Source organism: Nilaparvata lugens, chromosome 8, assembly GCF_014356525.2.
Source record: "Nilaparvata lugens isolate BPH chromosome 8, ASM1435652v1, whole genome shotgun sequence".
NCBI classification, from domain to species: Eukaryota; Metazoa; Arthropoda; class Insecta; order Hemiptera; family Delphacidae; genus Nilaparvata; species Nilaparvata lugens.
The window spans coordinates 12,884,484-12,907,220 of record NC_052511.1 but is presented as its reverse complement, the minus strand read 5'-3'; the positions used below and the strand labels follow the sequence as shown (position 1 = coordinate 12,907,220).

Genomic DNA, 22,737 nt, shown 5'->3' with positions numbered 1-22,737 from the left:
ATTGATATTCTTTTCAAAGCTTACCTATGTAAACGGTAAGCTATATCTTTCTGCATTCTGCTGGACAATCAAGTGAATAATTTTCAAAACTTATTACAATGAGGAGAAAAAGTCCGTGAAATTTTATTTCACTTGCAATCTTGGAACTATTGTAGAAATATCTTATTCTTTAATTTCATGAAACTGGAAATATCATATTCTTGAATGACAGTTGTTTACGCTGCTCAAATGTGATTTTTTTGTATGTCATTTGCAGTTCATTCATCAAATTAAAATATTAGCACATCTTGAAAATGTATTTTTTTGTTTTCAGCAAGAATGGGAGGATAACTGATACATACGCGGACACTCCACTGATGTCTGCTTACTTGGTTACCATATTTGTATTTGACTTCCAATCAATTCGTAGCACCGATCAGAGGTAAATGAAATACTTACAAACTCTCGCCTATATTTGTTAGTTAGATGTAGTGATTTCTATTTTCGATAATTTGACGCTAGATGGATTACTGAAAGATATTGTATGTATAATATAATGATAAATGTATGTATCTTGGTTTAAGTGCAATAGCATATACTTATATTTATTTTTTGTAAAGCTTTTTTATATACTTTGTTTTTGGAAAATGAATAAATTCATTCATTCATTCAAAATATTACCACAAAATAAGGAAAGACCCACTGTTCCACATCTTGTTGTTATTTTAAAGACTGATCCACTCCATAGTATAACTGAGATTGAAAATATATGGAAGAATATTTTCAACAGTTGTGATGAATCCATCCTGTAATAGTATATTCCACTGATAATGTTTTAATAATAAATGAATATTGAATTTGATATTTTCATAATTCAAAAATCAATGGAAGAATATTCGACAATGAATTGTGATAAATCGTATTCTATGAGCATCCAATGAATTCAATATCACCTCAATTTTTTATATCTCACCTTTTTCTTATTCATTTTTGGGGTTTTCAAATTATAAAGTATAATACTTTGAAATTGGTGTATATTGAGAACTTGCTAGCCTATAAGGAAGTCACTCATATTCTATCATTACCTATAGTATGTACTCTTTAGTACTCTATAGTAGCTTATCAATATGATAATAATTGATATTTATAATATTATATTATTATTTATTGTAATATAATATTCATCATATTATATGAATCTATAAATAAAAATATAAATCTGAGTGCCCTTTTTAAATCAAAAGCCGAAACATGTTATGACGAAATAATTTAGAAAGGGTGAGTTACTCAGATTTATATTAAAAACTAGCCCTAAAGAAAAGATATACCGTATATAAATGACATAATGTATATAAATTACATTGTAATATCATCCATTCATCAGATTCAAATCAATTTCATTTGATGATTCTTATACATTGGACTATGTATACCGGTACTATAACGTATTGCTTTTTTTACTCATTTGAGACCAAACTATGTACATTGTAAAATATTCAAATTGAATGTATGATAATAGGCACCAGGTAAATCATGTTTATATTTGACACCAAAAAATTAATTTGACAGCCTAGTTAATATTAGCCTACCAAATCACAATAGGAATTTATGATTTTATTGAGAAAATAAAAGTAGCCTACTCTATATTAAAAAATTATACAAAATTGTCTGCATACGTATTCGATGGTTGTTTGATTTTACAGGTTTATTGGATGGGCAGAGCCGAACAAAATCACCCAGATGGAATTCAGCCAGCAAATCAGCCCTCGCCTCGTGAACATAGCTGAGGCATACTTCGCCTCCCCTTTCCCTCTCCCCAAAATGGACCAGATCGCTCTTCCGCAGTTTGTTGTAATTGCCATGGAGAACTGGGGAATCAACACTTATCGGTAACAACCGAAAATATAATTAAATCAATGTATTCAGATAATGTATCAATAAATAATGGAGAACTAGTCTGGTAATTAATTAGTGCAGCACGATAATTGACATTGCTTCATCAAAGTAGATCCTTCTAATCTATTGAACAATTAAACTAACGAATGCAATTAACGATCAATGCAAGTGAAACTTGAACAATAGGTAACCCAATGATTGTGATTGGAGCTATTTGCAATATTGATTGGATGATATGTTGTGCTTTAGAATATGAATTTGATCTGATCAAGTTGCATCGAATTGGGTAATCTCAAATTCAATAGTCTATCGATAGCTCGAAAAATCTGAATGTGAAAATATAATGTGATATTTAAAAAAATATTTCACATAAACTCGAATTTTACTCGTTTATTATGCTTTTGGAGTGGAGATAGACTTCTGCTCCATTGATTAAGGCTGTTCGCTACACTTTTTTTAAATTGGATAATCTTTTTCAATATAACTGTTAAGTGATCACTATAAGAGTGAGAAAAAGTGGCAACTGAAAATTTTAAGTGGTCTAATAAGCGAGGAGTTATGGGTTGTTGAAAGTGCTAACTCCGTTTTCTTTCCAGATCATGAACGGTTTCGAATTTTTCATTGGAGTTTTTTTAATACATTCAGTATATCATTGGCTTTGTTCTAATATGCGTTTTTTCACGATTTATGCCAAAATAAACAAGTTACCGAAGTCACAAAAAATTTTACTATTTTATTTATGAACGATATGGGCAATAAAATGTTTCAGCTTGGAAAGATATATATATTTTTTTAATTTTTAAGAGAAGTTCTGTTAATATGGTCAAACCCGTTTATGATCTGGAAAGAAAACGGAGTTAGCGCTTTAACGACTCATAACTCCCATAACTCGCTTATTAGACCACTTAAAAATTTCAGTTGCCACTTTTTCTTACTCTTATAATGATCTTAACAATTATATTGAAAAAGATTATATATCCAATTTAAATAGAAAAAAGTGTACGGTATCGAGGTGAAAAAAATATCATAAAAATGTGTTTTTTTTTTACTTTCCTTGCCCTATTACCATAAGTAAGGAAAGTATTGCTTTCTGAAAAAAATTAAGGTACCCCAATTTCTAAATTTCTATACGTTTTAAGGTCCCCTGAGTCAAAAAAGTAGTTTTTGGGTATTGGTCTGTATGTGTATGTGTGTGTGTGTATGTGTGTGTGTATGAGAGTATGTGCGTCTGTGTACACGATATCTCATCTCCCAATTAACGGAATGACTTGAAATTTGGAACTTAAGGTCCTTACACTCACTATAAGGATCCGACACGAACAATTTCGATCAAATGCGATTCAAGATGGCGGCTAAAATGGCGAAAATGTTGTAAAAACAGGGTTTTTCGCGATTTTCTCTAAAATGTCTCCAACGATTTTGATCAAATTTATACCTAAAATAGTCATTGATAAGCCATATCAACTGCCACAAGTCCAATATCTGTAAAAATTTCAGGAGCTCCGCCCCATCTATGCAAAGTTTGATTTTAGATTTCCAATTATCAGGTCTCAGATATAATTAAAACGAAAAATTTCGAGTGGAAAAAATTGAGCATGGAAATCTCTTCAAATTATGTCCAGTAACATGTTCACCTAAAATTGAAAATAAGCTTGAAATTTGAGAAAATGTAATTATTCAATTGCAAACTTTTGGCAACTGTTGATTCTATTAAATCATTCACTATGAAGAGATAGCAGATCTCGTGTGTATCCAGCGTTATTGAACTGTTACCAGCTGGCTCAGATCTTTGACTTGAGATGCGCGTTTACACTAGCGTCAGGTGATCAATTTTCATAACGGCAAGGAAAGTTGTGTGAGTGCGCCACACCAGATTTTTTAATATTTCATCTGTTCCAAATTAAAACTTCCACCAACATGATGTAAATTCATCATGTTGGAATGAATTTATATAGACTACATCAATAATCTATTGTCTAATAGTCCCCTAATCAATATGCATTGATTAGGAGACTATTAAATTGAACGTGATACTAATATTGTACTTGAAATTTTGAATTGAAGTTGAAGAATATGAATTTATAATTCCTTCATATAACTCATTCACGATTTTATCAAACACTCAGAATAATACTTCAAGAGTGATACAATTCAACAAAATCAAATGGTAGTGTAGAAAGTTCATTCATGAGTCCATGGATGACAAAATATTGAGTAAATCTTGAAGATAAAGTCAGGAAAAGAAAAAAAATCTGGTGTGGCGCACTCACACAACTTTCCTTGCCGTTATAAAAATTTATCACCTGACGCTAGTGTACACGCGCATCTCAAGTCTACTATTCAAAGATCTGCTAGCTGGTGACAGGACAGTAACGCTGGAGACACACAAAGTCTGCTATCTCTTTCATAGTGAAAGATTTAATAGAATCAACAGTTGCCAACCGTTTGCATTATTGAATAAACACATTTTCTCGAATTTCGAGATTATTTCCAATTCTAGGTGAAAATGCCACTGAACATTAATTGTAGATATTTTTATGCTCAATATTTTCCACTTGAAATGTTTTGTTTAAATTGTATCTGAAGCCTGATAATTGAGAATCTAACATCACACTTTGCATTGATGGGGCGGAGCTCCTGAAATTTTTACAGATATGGGACTTGTGGCAGTTGATAGAGCTTATCAATGACTATTTTAGGTATAAATTTAATCAAAATCGTTGGAGCCGTTTTCGAGAAAATCGCGAAACCCTGTTTTTGACAACATTTTCGCTATTTCAGCCGCCATCTTGAATTGGATTTGTTCGAAATTGTTCGTGTCGGATCCTTATACGGGAAGGACCTTAAGTTCCAAATTTCAAGTCATTTCGTTGATTGGGAGATGAGATATCGTGTACACAGACGCACATACATACACTCATACACACACACACACACACACACACACACACACACACACACACACACACACACACACACACAACACACACACACACACACACACACACCACACACACACACACACACACACACACACACACACACACATAAAAATTCAGAAATTGGGGTACCTTAATTTTTTACGGAAAGCAATACTTTCCTTATCAATGGTAATAGGGCAAGGAAAGTAATAAATTGATTCATAGTAATACAAAAAATGTGGAAGTTATGTCCAATTTAATTCGAGATTCGGATATCACAACATAATCTTCGTTGATCAGAATATATTTCATATTTTATATTTAGATCCTGGAACAAGCTTTTTTAGTGAATTATTGGTGAAAAAAATCGATCAATTTCCAATCAAATCATATTTATCTAATGGTCAATAGGATAGTGCATTTCAAAAATGTATATTTATAAAAAGATTTTTCAATCCGTTCGATCAAATTGAATTTAATATTTTATAATACGAGAGAGCATCTTAGTAATGATGATAAAACAACTTTTCCAACTTATAGATTGTGATTTTCCAGGGAAATCAATGTATTAGCCGACAGCAATTCACCAACTCGCCAATTCCAAACTGTTGGTCGATTCACCGGCCATGAAGTTCTCCACCATTGGATTGGGGATTTAGTCACATTGGAATGGTGGGATTACCTATGGATACAAGAAGCTTTCGCTATGTACTTCGAATACTTCTTTCCCAATGAGGTAAGGTGTTTCATGAATAAGTTTTTATGTGAAGGCTACTAATATTAATAGAACATTTAATATGTAATAATAGACTAATATAAATATATGAAAATCATACGATGTAATTCTGATAATTAATAGTACAAAACTCACAAGAATATAATTCAAGAAAGGAAGGAAGGAAGGTCACAACCTGAAGATGGTACCTTTGCCAAAAAATATACGATAATGTAAATCTGAGAAAATTCCAATTGTATTGAAATAGACTACAAGTCGTTACTAATTTTGTGTAATTCAATTGGATGGTATTATTACAGTAATCGTATTTTGATCAGAAACATATTGAACTTAATGTGTTTGAGATACAATCTTTTCTTTTGTACCACTTCTCCAGACATATCATAATTGTGTTTTTTTTTTCAATTGAACACTGTTGTTAGAAATTTCTACAATAATTGTTCCAAAATGGAGTGATAACACAATATATGAAATCTTTTCTATTTACTTGAAAAAACTATCTAAGTGAGAGAGACAAAGTATTGTGTTATTTCATTATTTGTTACTTCTTTTCTTATTTTCAAACTTGATGCTTTTAGATCTCGAATTGCCTGTGGATATCAACTTGGAAGGGAGAGAATTGAAATTGGGAGATGATGATAAAGATATGGCAAATTCTTTCAATGAATTTTTTATTAGTATTGGATCAAAACTGGCCCAGGACATTCTAAATAGCGATTGTAATGGCGCAGATGAGCATGCGGCAGCTGATCAGATAGTCTGCCGGTCATTATTCTTTACACCTGTCAGTGAGGACGAAATGATAAAAATCATTAATAGTCTTAAAGCTAATAGTGCACCTGGACTCGATAATTTAAAACCAGATTTTTTCAAACAGAATAATACGATACTTGCCAAGCCTTTAACACATATTGCAAACAGAATTTTTGAGGAAGGTGTTTTCCACAGTGTCTTAAGGAAGCTGTCATTTGTCCAATCTTCAAAACAGGAGATAAGAAAGATATGAATTGCTACAGACCCATATCATTACTAAGTACATTATCAAAAATTTTTGAAAAGTGTATCAAAACAAGACTGATCAGCTTTCTTGAAAAAAATAATCTTCTATCGCCAAACCAATATGGTTTTAGATCTAGTCGCAGTACAAATATGATGCTATCCACTATGTGACCACTCAGATTGCCGATAAAATAAACACTGAAGAGAAACCATTGGCAGTATTCTTAGATTTAAAGAAGGCTTTTGATATGGTGTCACATGACATTCTTCTTTCAAGGCTTGATAACTATGGAATAAGAGGAGTCGCATGGAATCTTTTCAAGAGCTACCTATCAAACCGAACACAATGTGTCACAGTCAATGGATGTATAAGCAACAAGCTGACTGTAAAGTTTGGAGTGCCACAAGGAACAGTACTAGGACCAATTCTTTTTCTTCTCTACATAAACCCATTATGCAACATGGAAATTAATGGATCAATCACCACCTTTGCAGATGATACTGTTCTACTGTTCTCTGAACCGACCTGGGAGATGACCTGGAGAGAAGCCGAGACTGGACTTCAGAGGGTGTCTCGCTGGTTGAGTGAAAATCTGCTAACATTGAACCACGAGAAAACCTTCTCTCTGACCTTTTTGGCGATTCAACATGGATAGCCAACAGGAGATGAGATAGTAATCAAGAATCAATGGAATAACACTTCATATACAGTTCGCAGGAAACAGTCACAGAAATACCTGGGAGTTACAATGGACTCTTTTCTGCGCTGGGATCATCATCTCAATGAATTATGCGGGAGACTGAGGAAGACTATCTGCAGATTCAGGATTCTGAGGACACTGGTCGACAAGGGATGTCTAAGAGTTATCTACTTCTCTCTAGCTCAGTCCCTCATGCTGTATGGGATTGTGGGATGGGGAGGTGCAAGCTTCTTGCACATCGAACCGCTCCTCAGGGTACAGAAGCTGATCATGAGGGTCATCAACCAGAAGCCTCCACGCTATTCATCAGACCAGCTATTCAATGAGTTTGACGTGATGGATCCAAGACAGCTTTACTCCAAGGAGATACTATGCAGATTACACAAGAACCCAACAACATTTCAAACCAGAAACCACAACCACAACACCAGATACAGGAATCTTCTCATCACTAGTGTTGAAAGGAAGGCACTATACCAGAGACATTTCAATCATTTAGCACCAAAATTATATAATCTACTTCCTGCAAACTTTAAACAGATTAATCATCCTAGAAAGTTCAAAACAATAGTACACAATTGGTTGATGAGCAAAGGAAGACAGAACATAGAAAACATTATTTCAAACAACAACTAACCACCTAATTACTTACTAAACACTAACTAATTAATAATACGCACAAAAAAAACAACAAAACCTACTCTAGAACATGGTACGCCATAGTGGAGTAGGTCAATTTCCACACAGAAAAAACTAAACAAGTAGAGGACACATTATAAGAATTTTTTGTAACTAACTATTGTATGTAATATTGTAATTTATCTAATATTTTGTGTAATTGATGTTGTAGTTTTAGTTTTTTTGGGAAATAAACATTTATTTATTATTTATTTATTTATATCTTTGCTTATACAGTTGTTAGATTCTGTTTTCTCAATCTAATAAGTAACTCAATAATCCTGATTCTAGATGATATTTATTTCACATTTATTTTATTTCAGATGATTAATTGAAGAACAGTACCAAATTAAATACTACCATAGAGAAACAATAGCATAAGTACCTAGATATCCCATGGTATATGGCGTTTATGTCGCAACTTTTACTGTTATTTCAAGCTGATAGTCCACGTAGTTCTTTCCCGTGAAGCTTCATGACGCTGGTAGTCTCTCATATTGTGCCGTTCATACACTCTTACCCGGTCAAAACAGTAAAAATCGACAATAATCGACAGTAATCGGCTTGAGATAACAGTGAAAGTTGCGACATAAACGCTCTATACCATGGGATATCTACTTACGCTATTGTTTCTCTATGATACTATCTACTATTCAATTCAAATACACACAGAAAGTGATGGTATCTCTCTGTTCATGCATCTCAAAAAAAAATTCTCTGGCATAATAATATCCAAATGTTTGAACTTCCAATAGAACTGAAATTTATTCATTTATTATTTATTTATCTATACATTGATTTATACAATATCATTCTCAACTATGAATGATTGGAAAAGGAACAACACAGGCTTAAAGCCCAAAACTGTTAATTTCCCAAATTTAGATAGAAATTAGAATAGTTGCAATAAATTTATTTGCATAAATTTACAGATGGATCCAACATGGAGAATGATGGACCAGTTCATAACAGATCTGCTAGTCGAAGGCCTTCATGGTGACAATGCAGACTCGCCCCTCACCAGTCGAGTGGTGACCCCCGCTCAAATCACTGCCAAATTCCAAGGATTAACTTACACCAAAGGTACGGTAGCTTAATGGTTAATCAAATTCATTCGTTTAATGTCGAATTAAGAACATAAGTTTATAAGCTTTCTTTTTTAATTAAGGAAATATAGAGGAACACTATTTCATTGAGTAAAACAAAAACTTTTTAATTATTTATTCATAGTGAAAATCATGAGAATTGTAAGAAGTTATCAATAATAATTGTATTATTGAATTACAGGAAAAATGATCACTGCTGTAATTTACAAAGAATATAGACGATTAAATTTCTATGGGAAAACAGAATGAGCAATCACTTGAAAAATGATAAGAGTTTGTAAAATGTCGGTTCCGTTTAAAATCCTATTGGAAATAAAAAATTACTCTGTCGCTTCAACATCTTTGTCCCTATGAATCCAAATTTATTTTTTTTAATGAGAAGGTGGTCATGTGATACATGATTTTGATACAGATTTCCAAAGAGAAAATGAATGGCGAAAACCACACTTTGATAACTCAACAGGTATCAGTTTCTTCAATGTACCTAGAATACAATGGTCCACATAGTACATAGTCTTCAAGTCTACAAGCTTTTTTATTTATATTGGAACCAACAGTCATTTCTGTATGAAACCCTCATTAAATTGAATCTGATTTCTAAAACGATCGAAAATATAGTAGGCTACTTACAATAGCAATATACAGTACCTTACTGTAATTGAAACATTTTTTTGTAAATATATGATTTGATATCCATTTGAAATTTGGATGAAACATTTGAAGGAATATTATTGAAGTCTTATTCGTCGAACCTGAAATTCAATTGACCTTATAGACTCATACATTGCTGTATTAATAGATATCAAATTTAAATACTCTTTTCACAAAGTCAACATGAATCTAGTTTATGCTTCTTATTCAATTTTTCAGGTCCTTCGTTGATAAGGATGGTAAATCATATAATAGGAGAGGACGGGTTCAGGAGTGCATTGCGGGATCTCATACAAACAAAGTAAGTCCTAAAAACGGATTATGTTCTGGAGATGATTATCAAATTATCATGTTCTAAGTTCAGAGTATGTTCTAAGCCTAATTGCAGGTACAAACATTGCAATAGAATCTAAATTATTATTTTATCAGACAGGATAGAATAAAAAACTCCATTCAATTTATTCTCTTATCAATTATGAAAGCTCAAATGTTATTTTTTCGTGTTTTCTTAGGAAATATTCGTCTATGACACCAGCCGAACTGTGGAGTTTCTTCCAGAACTATGCTCCAGCAGGCGCTGACATTACAACAACAATGCCGAGCTGGACTGACCAGGGTGGCTACCCCGTTCTCATTGCTGTTAGGGACTTGGAGCAACCCATCATGATACATTTATGCCAGGTAACAAACTTTTAAAATGATATCTATCTTCATAAGGAAGACAATTAAGTTTTAAGTTCAAACACAAATTCACACAAGTTTATCATTGACTCCAAAATCCCCTTTGGATATTTGAAGAAATATGATATTTTGGATGAGATTGTACAAAAGTATACTTCTTCACATCAGATATATTAATAATAAGGTTCTTACTGGACTTTGTGAGCCTTTCCATGTGTTAATGTTCAAATGAAATAAAAATATTGAAATTTAAAAAAACTCCCATAAATACTTAATTTCCTACATGCAAGCTTTACACAAATATATGAGCATTTTTTGACATATGGATGGACTATCATAAAGTATGGAATGATAAATGTTACTGTATGGAAAATGATAGAGGAGAATGAGTAGGTTATAGGTATATTTTACAGGCTATTTGTTGAAATCAATGCTAGTAGGAAATCACTAGCAGTAAAAAAACTTCTCTTCTGAGTATACGAGAAGAGGTGTAAAGAGATAATGAGATATTGTTGCATTTATTGGAATTTCAATGGATATATAAAAATTTAGAAGTACCTAATGTTAAACAAATTTATTTATTACCTATTTTTCATCACATTACATCATATATTGAGAATACTCCCACTTGATAGGTGATTTGTCGGAAAATTGCATCCTTAGAACTAAGTAAGATTTTTAAAAAATAAAATAAAACAATAACAGTACCTATATAAAAAATTATATAACAAAGTGTAGCCTACATTAAGTCTATCATTATTCTTAGTCCTAAAAATAGAGCAAATGTGAGTTTTTTACTTTGTGTCATTGAGTTAAGGTAAGTTTTATGGTAAATTGAATTCTGCCACCGAGTAGCCTAGTACCTACACGCTACTATTCTTTGGTTAGTTACAAAGCAATTTATAGTCGAAGTACCGCGTATAGGTGAATTATTGTTCATGTCCACTAACAGCCAAATGAATAATTTAATTTTATATTATAATGCATTTCTACAATAGCCTAATTATTATTAGAGAGATATGCCTCATAAAAAATATTTTATTGGAATTTCTGTTTTTCTTATTCCAGCACAGTTTTGACAAACTCAAGTCCGGAAACACCCAGCAAATAGAAGATGATAACATACTGTGGTCTATGCCAATATCCTATACAACGAAGAAGAGCGACAACTTTGAGAATACAAGTGCCAGCAGCTGGTTGAACAGGAAAAGAGAGACAATGATTATCAACGAATACGATCCAAATGAAGACTGGTTCATATTCAATGTTCAGTTCACAGGTAAATACATATTTCAACTACATTGAGTAGTAAGGCCTCAAAATATTATTAGTTTTCATTTTTTTAGGATGAAGGAAACTGATGATATTTTGAGCCTTTCACTGTTTTATTTTAATGCATGATACTCAAGATTCGATATTTTCAAGTTTAACTCCAGCACCATAGGCTACAATAATATAATTTTTAAATTTTAGTACGCCTGACTCCGACATTTTTGTTAATATTGTTTGTTAAATAACCTAATAGAAAACTGTTGCTCAAATAATAATGTCCTAAGTGAGTGGCATTATCTTAATACTGCTAATTTCATTTCAAGAGAAAATTAAATATTCAATTTTCAAGGTACTAGGCTATACAGTATATGTGGTACTTTTTTGTAATACTATTTCAGGTACTGGTATAGAATTTTTATCTAACATTTTTGTGAACATAAAAGTGTTTTACATTTTCCCTTACAAGCTCTATCAGTTCAGTACTATTTACCTATGCCAGCGCACAAACCTAGGTTTTGCTGGCTTTGTCAGATACAAAACAAGTTATTTTTAATTTAAGAGTTTATGTGTTATTGGAATCTTATTATGTATTTCGCGTATCTATTATTTTTATGATTCATAGTCTTCATTGTATTGTTTTCAATTTGACAAAATAAATTTTGAATTTGAAATACGCTTTTTTGTGAGAATGCCTTACCTGTGGTGGGGGTTTGGTATTGAAATTGAGATATTTAGAGGGGATGCGATATTATTGTGCTGAGGAGGTAGGCTACTCCTCTGTTTATGTACTGTTGTAATAGGTAGTGATAATAAGGATAAGATACAAGCTCCACTTTTAAAATATTACCTATACTTAGTTTTTATTGATAATTTATTGAGTTTTATAATTATTTGTTCTTCAACCCCAAAAATTTTTCCAGTATTCTGTGTACTAATAATATTAGTAATGTCTATTACCACTTGTTTTTCCAGGATACTACAGAGTGATGTACGACTCTTTCAACCTTGACAAGCTGATTCGCCAGCTCTGTGTGGACCACACAAAGATACACAGACTGAACAGAGCTCAACTCATTGACGACACATTCAGTTTTGCCGACAACAAAATCCTTCCTTATTCAACTGCTTTGCGTCTAGTCACTTACATCAAGAAAGAAACTGATTATGTGCCCTGGCGTGTTGCACTCAGAGGCTTGAATCAGATTGCGACTAGATTTATGTATTCGAATATTGGACCATTGGTGATGGTAAGTGAAGTAGAGAACATTTGAAATAATATTGTTCACTGGTGCATGAGAATTTTTTGGTTTAGTTTCTGAAATTATCGGATCAATCGCCTGAATGTACATCGCAAGGTGTTTCAAAATGCAATAGTTTCATTGAGTACCGGACGTCCTCTATCATCTCGTTTCCCAACTGGTTGGTACAATAAGGACTGCTTAGGAATCCGGTAGGCCTTTAGTGTTGCCTATCTCAGAGTGTATCATATTATTATATTAGTTGTCATATTGTCAATAAGCTGATTATTCATTATAATTATTACACTTATAACCTTGATGATCCATTAATATTGAATGTGAGAAGCTGATAGCTCTACTTTCACCTTGATGATTGAAGTTTTTGTGCTCTAATTCAAACAAGGTATTATTTTTCAGTTTTTTCAATGCTATCTTTTGTTGGCAGAGTAGAAAGAATTTTCAGTTTTATATTTTTACAGTATTTTCTCTATCTTATAATTCTCCATTTGTGATTTGATGTACCGTACTATTTATATGTACATCCATTTGATGGTCCTTTTTACACTGTTGAACAAATTATTTTCATATAATTTGAAAACTATATCTGCTCCTATAGGCTGATAGATTAAAATTAATGGAGGAGTCCTTGTAAAGAAAAAATCTCGAATTAGATTAAATGGATAATTCATTTAGAAAGTGTTTGAAATCTATGATGAGGATTTTCTATAATCCTTTGACATTACGCACTGTTATTTTTTATCACTTTTTCTATGTGTACGGTAGAGAAATACTTTTTCAGTAAACATTTTTCTCAATTGCAGAGGTTTGGAAAAGATCTTGTTCGAGATATTTATGCCACCACTGGCTTCAATGATAGAGCTTCAGATGAACCTCTCACTAATTTGAATAGAGAACAGATTGTTGAGGCGGCGTGCGTTTACAATGTCGGAGGCTGTAGGGAGACTGCTGTTAATACATTTGCCGACTACATTAATGGTGTTATACCTAAGTAAGTTCTCATTAAATTTATTAACACAAATTAATTCATTCTTAGCGCTGGTGAGCACTCAAAGCCAGGGGTGCCCACAAGGGGGGGGGGGCATGGCGCAATTTGCGCCATCAACATTTTTGGGGGGGCATGATTTTTTTTTTATTTTATGTCAACATTTTGAATCATGGCTAAAAAATCAAGGTATTAAATAGAGATATCCTAATGTAGTTAATTTTAATACTTTTTCCCACCTTTACAATGTTATATTCTGCAAAGTGTAACTCAATATAAAGCATAAAAAATACAATTGATAATAATATGTTGTATGCAGGAATTTTAGTAATTTTAAGCCTATGAGTTTGAAGGTAAATCTTTGAAAAAAAAAATTATAACTTCATCATCCACTATTATTCTGATTTCCTTTGCTTAATTTTATTTTTAATGGTCCTGTGTTTGAGTTTCCTCGCTGTTGCAACCAAATTTTCTTAAAAGCACAATGATAAGTTAAATTGTAATGTACATTTTAATCTAATAATTATTTTAATTTCGAAGGCGTTTTATGATGATATTAATGTCTCTGAAATGGGAATGCAATTATAAACAACATCGCTAACTAAAAGAATCTCCTCTTTTATGTGATATGAATGATTTTTGTAAAAATATAATCGTGAAGTAAGATACGTTTGATTCAAAAAATCAAGAAATTTTCGATATTTTTCTCATTTTTACAGTCTCTACAGTTTTTCGATATAAACAGTGATGCAAGATCAATTTTTGGCAACTCAGCTTATAGAGCATAAAATTTTCTCTCATTTAAGACCAATCGCAAGTTTCTATCATGTATTGTACTCATTTTAGAGACTCTTTAATAACAGTAAAATCGTAAGAAAAATGAGAAAATAAAGATCATCATTCAATTGGCTGTAACTTTTTAACGGCATTGAAAACAGAAGTATAATTCATGGGAGTGAAAAGAGGAGAAAATTCATCACAACCTCGACTACTTTCTGGATTTTTTATCTGAAGTGTTCCACAAGATACGCAACGTTGCATATGCGAGACTGTGAAAATGGGGGAAATATCACAAATTTCTCTCACATTCAAAGTTGTGTATCTTGTGGAACACTTCAGATAAAAAATACAAATACAATTCATTAGAAATAAAATTTTATTATCTTTAATATTATATAGAGAATGCTTTATCTCAATAAATTCAAGGTTCTCGAGATTAAATGGAAAACTTAAAAAAGTCCAAAATTTTGGGGGTGAAGTCGCCCTCTGGCGTGTGAGCAAATTTCAGATTAGAATTTAGCGCCCCAAAATACAGATAGAACCATCGAAAAAAATTCTTTCGGGGCTGTTTCCTGAAAAACGACCATTTGACTGGACTATAAGTTGTTATCCTATTATATTAAGCGAGCAATTTCTGTATATCTGTTTGTATTTTTCTATTTTTATATCTGGTTATCTGGCTATCTGGTTATATGGTTATTTATGTTCAACGGATCTCGGAAACGGCTCTAACGATTATCACGAAATTCGGAATATAGTAGGTTTATGATATCAAAATTCGATTACACTAGGTCTCATCCCTGAGAAAACTCCCTGAAGGACATGAAAAGGATAATTCATCCTTGGAAAAACAGATGATGATTTCGTCGTCTTTCGATAACAGAAGATGCGTGAGGGAGATCAGCTGTGTAATCAATTAGCTCATCGTATCTCGCGAGAAATCTAGAAATTTTAATTGACTCGATCAAAATACAGTAATCTGATTTGTTGACATGAGATTGTATATATCATAATATACAAAGTTAATCATTATTTTACAGTTCTAAGTGATTAGTGAGTGTTATTTTGTTATTCAATTTGGTGTGTAAACAATCTAAGTTAGAACTTTTATGTTTTCAAATATTTGGACTGAAAATTTCACTTGAATTCAAGTCTATGAAACATAACCTACTTTTTGGAATATTAAATATTCCAAATATAAATTTTATAGTGAATAAATCAAAATTCGGGGAAGAAACAGTTTTGGGCTGTGCCTGTTAGTCCTTCCCCAATCATTTCAAAGAATTGAGTTCTGTTTATCAATGAATAAATAACGAGCAAAGCTTGGTGCCCCGATATTTGGTATTAATAGATAGAATTTACAAAATGTACTTGTTCAGATGATATCTTTATTCCAAAAACCAAACCACTTGAAGATACATTTTGTTCGACTTGTGTTATTATTTACTCCTGTAATGTTAAAAAGTAAATACTACCAACAACACAACATCAGTGACAACCTGTTCCAATTTATGATAAATATCGGGGCACCGAGCTCCGCTCTGGGGTACCTACAAAAGCATATAAAAATTATTAAGAAAGAAGAAATCATAATAAATATTCATAGTTCATATAGAAAGGTTCTATCTAATCACAGTGGATTGAGATTAATTCGCAGAGGAATGCAAAAATTTCTCTCACAAAAAGCATGTTAAATTTTAATCCTGATTAATTTCACGAGAACCAAATCACAGAAAACCATCTCAAAAAGATAGCTTATCTGATTGGTTCTACTGGAATTAATCAGGATTAAAATTTAACCGGCTTTTGTACAACCGCCACTAAGTACCTGATTGAATTAGGTACAAAAGTTCAACAGCTGAGTCATAATTTTGTCTGAGTCCCACACACATGCACTCGCTCACTCACTTCCATCATCAACAGACGACGAAATTATCAGCTGTTTTTCCAAGGATGAATAAATTCTTTTAATGTCCTTCAGCGAGTTTCCCCAGGGATGAGAACTAGTGCAATCGAATTTTTATATTATAAACATACTATGTTCTGAATTTCGTGAGAATCGTTAGAGCCGTTTTCGAGATCCGGTGAAATACAAACATATAATCATCTAAACATCTAAACAGAAATTTCTCGTTTAATAGTATATAGGATTTAGAATACCTGAACTTGCCGACATTATAATATTGTATGAATAAAATCGTTCCAAATTTGTATGAATGTTCACCAAAATTGCTATGCAATATTCTTTTGCAATAAAAGAATATCAATGATATTATATTATTATTCAACTTTTTATAAGTAACCTTTACATTCAAAAAGCAAAGCCTCCTTTACTTATCTTTTAATATCCTATTAAAATATTTGTAATGTAGTTATTCCTGATGTAATATAGTACTTTTTAGTCCTTCCGAACAAGAATGGGTGCACTGCTAGTCTCAAAAATAATATCAAAAAGATACTTTATTTCTATTTTAAAAGAGATAAGAAACGATGGTATATATTATTTTTACAATATTATGAAAACAGAAAGAATTCCTCACAAGAACAAAGGTAAATAATGCCCTTTGGAAGATTAGAATGTAAGATGTGAATTTTATTGTCATACACTGACTAATGCAAAAAACTAAAGGGTTGGGAATTTGGATACTTTGGGGGGGGGGCATTACACTTGGATTGGGAGGGGCTTGCGCCATTGCCCTTGGGGGGGCTGGGTACCCCTGCTCAAAGCAAAAGTTTGAATCTGATTGGAAATTTATTTATTATTTTATTTCAAATTGTTGACTTACATTTATGCAATCATCATTTTTAACTGTTGCCGTGCTACCAATTTATCCTAAATAGGTTGGATAGCATTTTTCACCTATTAACCTAAAGAAAGTTATCGGCTCCAAAATGGTAAATTCTTGATAAATTATGAATGGATCTATTGCTAATGAATAGGAAATCCAGTTTTCAGAGCAAATCAACTTATAATCTTCATAAGAATTTTAGCAATATACAACACAAATCCACAAAACATTACCCTACAACACTTAAACATATAGCATCATTACAAGCTAAAATACTTATCCATTTATATAGTTTGTTGAAAACAATGGCTATAGGCTTGTAGACACACAAATCAAATTATACAAAATTAGAACACCATAAAACTGTTCAAATCTCAAATTAAAACATTATAAATTTCGATTAAACAGAAAAATATTCAGAGAGCACAAAACACTTGCCATAGCCAGCCACCATTTTTTAGAGAAGGGCTAACAAAGATAGCATTTTAGATGAAGCCAAAAACAGTGACGACGTTATGAACACGTCATCGATATTAAATTCCAAAAAATTATAAATTACAAGTTTAGAATTTACATTTTACATTTGTTCTCAATAAAACTTTATTTCGAATCTGTTATTTTAGATTTATTTATCATCTATGCTATTTATAATGATCTGTTAACTCTGTTTCGGTGATACCATGGAATGTGCAACACAATTATTTATGATAAATTCTCAGTTAAAAGTTGTCCGCATATCGATTACTCTGATATTTACTATCAAGTTTTATAGATCTCGAATTGAATATTCGATTTTAATCGAGAAAAAATGTAATATTACACTGTGAATAGAAGTTTCACTACTGATAACACTACCAAGTCAACCCCCACTGGATATTCGATAGATCCACAAATCTGGAATATCTGGATGTCTCCATCTGCGGTTTTTAGCATATTCTTCATTGTATCAACAATATCATTTCTTTACATAAAAACTTATAATATAACACATGTAACACTAATTAATATTAATTGTTTTGAATTGATAGTAAACTATTCATTTGAAGCATATTAATTCTGTTTACAGGAAAAACTTTATTTAGAAGAAACTAGGGATTTGTTAATTAGCTTTTAGCTTTAAGCTGTTGAAGAGCTTGAATTCAAATTGATGAGTACCCTATGTACTCTATGTACCCTGAGTACCTTATGATGGAAACATGAAAAGTGTTCCATTGAATTATTCCCTAATAACTATAATGGCTACCTTTATTATTATTATACAGGCAACCAACTATTATATTTTTATTATGATCAAATTTCCATTAACGTGTGTGAGATTTCACCTGAAATCATCGCATTGTTTACATTGGATGATTGATTATTGGGACTATTATTATTTTATTTCAAGAATTCCGCAAGATGTTCAAGACACCGTCAGATGTTATGCTGCGAAGGAGGGAACTGCTGACATTCGGAACTACATGAAAAATATCATTCAAACTACAACCAACAGTCAGAGGAAATCTGAAGCCATCAGAGCATTAGCTTGCAGTCCGCCTAACTACTTGGGGTAAGTATATGGTTTCATACTTTCAAACAATAAAAATTGACAATTTTGAGATTTTTCGTTATTATTTTTTCTGTGATTTTTCAAGTGGTTTTGAACTTTGGGGTGCTGCTCGGCCACTCACAAGCTAATAGGAATATGTATTAAATTTCAGTAAAATATAATCTCTGAATGCAGGATATTCCTGGATAAATTCAAATTCAAATCAATTTATTGCCACAGACAAACACTTTACAATTTGTATCGGACACGTCAATATTACAAACTATATTAGAGATCATACAACAATAGCAATTACCTAAAGATCTAGATAGACTCCATGTTAACATTGAAATATTCATTCACACTATAAAAACAATTTTTCATAAAAAAAAATTGTTAATTCTTAGTTTAAATTCCCTGAGCGTCAAACCTCGAACATTTGGTGGTAAATGGTTATAAAACTTTATTGAAAAGGCCTTAAAACTCGTATGGCTGGATTTGTAAGAGCAGTACTCGTTCCTCAGATTCGATTTATTCCTTGTGTTATAAAAATGAATGTTGTCATGAGTTGAGAATAAATGTAGATTTTACTTTACAAAAAGCAGCATTAAACATAAAAAACAAGGTAAGCTGATGACTCCCAATCTAATGAACAACGGTTTACAGTGCGTTAAAGGAAGCACATCCAATAGAGTTATTATATATAAAAATTGTGAGTGTCATAATGGATGTAGGCCTACCGTAATATATATTTTGACTGCCTAGTCAGATAATTCATAGTGCGGTATCGGTAATTCAATGTTTCATTTATTGGTATCTCTTCAATAAAGTCTACTCCAATACTTGAAATATTTTATAATTTTACATATTATAGGCCTATAGAATATTATGGAATGTAATAGGTAGCCCAATAAATAATATATTGTATAGAATTCGACTATTTGAATGAGGTAGTCCCTCAATTGAACATTATTTATTTTCAAACTTTTGTAAACCTATATTCATGTCATATCAACAATCAAATAACTGATAATTGAGACTAGAATTAAAAATTACTCCTATTCCCATCATTACATACATTATTATTTTATATACCTACTACTTTCAGAAAAGCGCTGATACAATGTTAGTGTTAAAACCCATATTGTAATATCTACAATTTGTGATGAATATCGATAGAAATTACTAGGTATTTCATTTACTTTTATTTGCAGTGATAGAGTTATTTTTGTATACCTACAGTAGCCTACTATCAGTAGATACGGTAGTCTAATAATCTATGTATTACGTTTTGTTCCAGGGGTCTAATCCTGTACCAGCTCCCAACTGCTGACGCCAAAGAATTTTTCCAAGCCGTCATCGCTCGTGAAGAAAACTCTTTCTACGCTTTGAAATTTCTCATTCAAAATCTCAGTGAATTTATTGGAAGGTAAATAACCCAATTCCCTATGTTGAATCAATACAAATTTCAATAACTACTTTATCAGATTAAAATCACTGAACAAATATACTATATTTTTTTAGTAGTTTTGGAAATATTATTTATCTCTAGTACCAACTTCACAAATGGTTGTAAAAGTCTAAATAATTATACTAAGAATAGGAATAAAAAGTGCTAAATTATTACGGTCTAAAGCCCAGCCTATACAAGTATTTATAATTTGTAAATAAACCATTCAAAAAGTGAACCGGGAAAATCAGGATCATAATGATATAGTATGATTGATTCCAAATCCTTTGAACTAATAAATAAGTAAGTATTCAGACTACCTATATAACTTATACATATTAAGTTTTTTTGGTCCTTCAAAAAATTTAAGAATTTCCATGAGCTAAGTTAAATATAATATTAGGTATTGAAAACACTGAATAGGCCTGTTCGTCTAATATTGAAGTTTTTATCCTCAGGTTTGGTGTCACTGATGTCAATTCCTTTATTGGACTAATTTCGAATAAAAGGTCCCTATTTGGAATGTCAGACTTGGTGAGTTGAAAATTATTTTTCATTCAATTATCTTGAATTTGATTATTTACATATTCCATATAAGAGAAATTTAACAAAGGCAAGAATAGTAGGTTGTAAATTACTGTATGTATAATGATTATTTGAAATATCCAATGAAAGCTATGTAAATATAGAACCAAGGACTTTTGTTACTGCAAATATTGACAGTATAACTAGGTACCCAAATAGCAGAATGAAAATTACTTTTAAAAAGCAGAAAGAAGTAACTACCCTTCCGCTATTTAGTTCTTTTGTCAATATTTACAGTCCTTATCTCTATTTACATAGCTTTCATTGGATATTTTTAATAATTATTATATAGTAATGATATTCCAGGATTCCAGCAGTTCATTAACTTCAATTTCTAATAGATTTTCCATCTTTAACAGTTTTTGTATTAAATATTATTTCTTTATCAGAAAGAATCGGAGATTAGTTGTAATTGAACATTGGAATAAGGTACGGTACCGTACTGTAAGCTGGAATTCAACATTTTATTTTTGATAATTGATTTTCTATTTGATCAATTCCTATCCCAATTTGGGAAAATTTTGGGAACAGTTTTGGGCTTTAAGGCGGGATGCACACCGGAGAAACGCATTTCGTGAAGCCCTCTTTCATGAAACTTGTTTCATGCAATCCGTTTCACTCGCGCATGCATAGAAAAGAAACGTTCCCTGCTTAATTTTATCAGTCGATTGCGAGCAACTTTCGTTTCACGTTTCCTGAAACTTTATTCACGAAACGCGTTTCTCCGGTGTGCATCCCGCCTAAACCTGTTGTTCCTTTCGCAATCATTCATAGTTGAGAATCATATTGTATCTATCAATGTTCAAATGAATATCAATCCATCTATGATAATAAGAGTCAACCAGCTGTCACAATAATTCATTCTTTATCAAGATATTTTTTAAATTCACAGGTACTGACAAACCTATCGGCAGCTAGACAGGGAGACGCGAGTCTAGTGAAGACGGCCACTGACAAGCTCTTAGAGAACTTAAACACCAACATGGGATGGCTATCTGAACGGCTGCCAGGAGTTGAAACATGGTTCAGCACCCTCTACAACGAAGTTCCACTTGATGCGCCGGTCGAAATACGTTGCATTGCTAGCTGATAAAAGTAGTGCACTGACTGTTATGAGTGAGATTGAAAACTAATTGTGCAAAAGAACAATTGATTTACAGTTTTGATCTTTTTTGTATTGTTATTTGATCTCCATTTCTATGAATTCAAGGAGAACCTATGAAAATGAATAATTCCCTTTCTGTCAGGGATTCAATAGTTCTAGAGTAGAATAAGTTGAGTCTACTACTGATAGCTATTCATTGACAAATTCTTGTAAATTATTATTCTCAAGCCAACAATCAGGGCATAAAGCCAATAGGTTATAATATATGCCTAGGCTATCAGAATTGATCTGAAAATTAAGCTTCGTTCAACCACTGTACAACCTACAACTAACTTATAGCCTATTTAGTAGCGTGCCTATTTCTAATATGTCTAACTAAAAAATAACACAAATATGAATTTAGTAGATTGAATAAGAGACAATAATTGTTAGTTTAAGAAAAAAAACAATGAATCGAATTAGAAATAATAATCAAATTAATTGTTAGTTTCATAAAAAATTGGCATGAGCCTCTTGAACAATAGAAGAATATATCTATTTATTTCCTAATGAATTGAATAAAAGATCATTGTTTGTCTTGATAATAACCATGAGCTTTTCAGCCAGGACAAGGTCATCATCATAATATGATCTACACTT

The 22,737-nt window shown here is 32.0% G+C and overlaps 1 protein-coding gene across 1 annotated transcript in view; it reads left to right on the top strand.

Annotated features, from left to right (window-relative positions):
• Nucleotides 1-22,737, top strand: part of LOC111050841 (aminopeptidase N-like) — a 46,369-nt gene extending 23,632 nt beyond the window's left edge. The window contains exons 4-16 of the mRNA XM_022337205.2: nucleotides 314-421; nucleotides 1,683-1,868; nucleotides 5,352-5,532; nucleotides 8,843-8,993; nucleotides 9,887-9,968; nucleotides 10,180-10,348; nucleotides 11,417-11,627; nucleotides 12,593-12,867; nucleotides 13,680-13,867; nucleotides 18,818-18,979; nucleotides 20,259-20,387; nucleotides 20,867-20,942; nucleotides 21,886-22,737. Of these exons, the coding sequence (XP_022192897.2) occupies nucleotides 314-421; nucleotides 1,683-1,868; nucleotides 5,352-5,532; nucleotides 8,843-8,993; nucleotides 9,887-9,968; nucleotides 10,180-10,348; nucleotides 11,417-11,627; nucleotides 12,593-12,867; nucleotides 13,680-13,867; nucleotides 18,818-18,979; nucleotides 20,259-20,387; nucleotides 20,867-20,942; nucleotides 21,886-22,083 (2,116 nt within the window). The 3' untranslated portion in view covers nucleotides 22,084-22,737. The remainder of the gene's footprint in view (nucleotides 1-313; nucleotides 422-1,682; nucleotides 1,869-5,351; nucleotides 5,533-8,842; nucleotides 8,994-9,886; nucleotides 9,969-10,179; nucleotides 10,349-11,416; nucleotides 11,628-12,592; nucleotides 12,868-13,679; nucleotides 13,868-18,817; nucleotides 18,980-20,258; nucleotides 20,388-20,866; nucleotides 20,943-21,885) is intronic.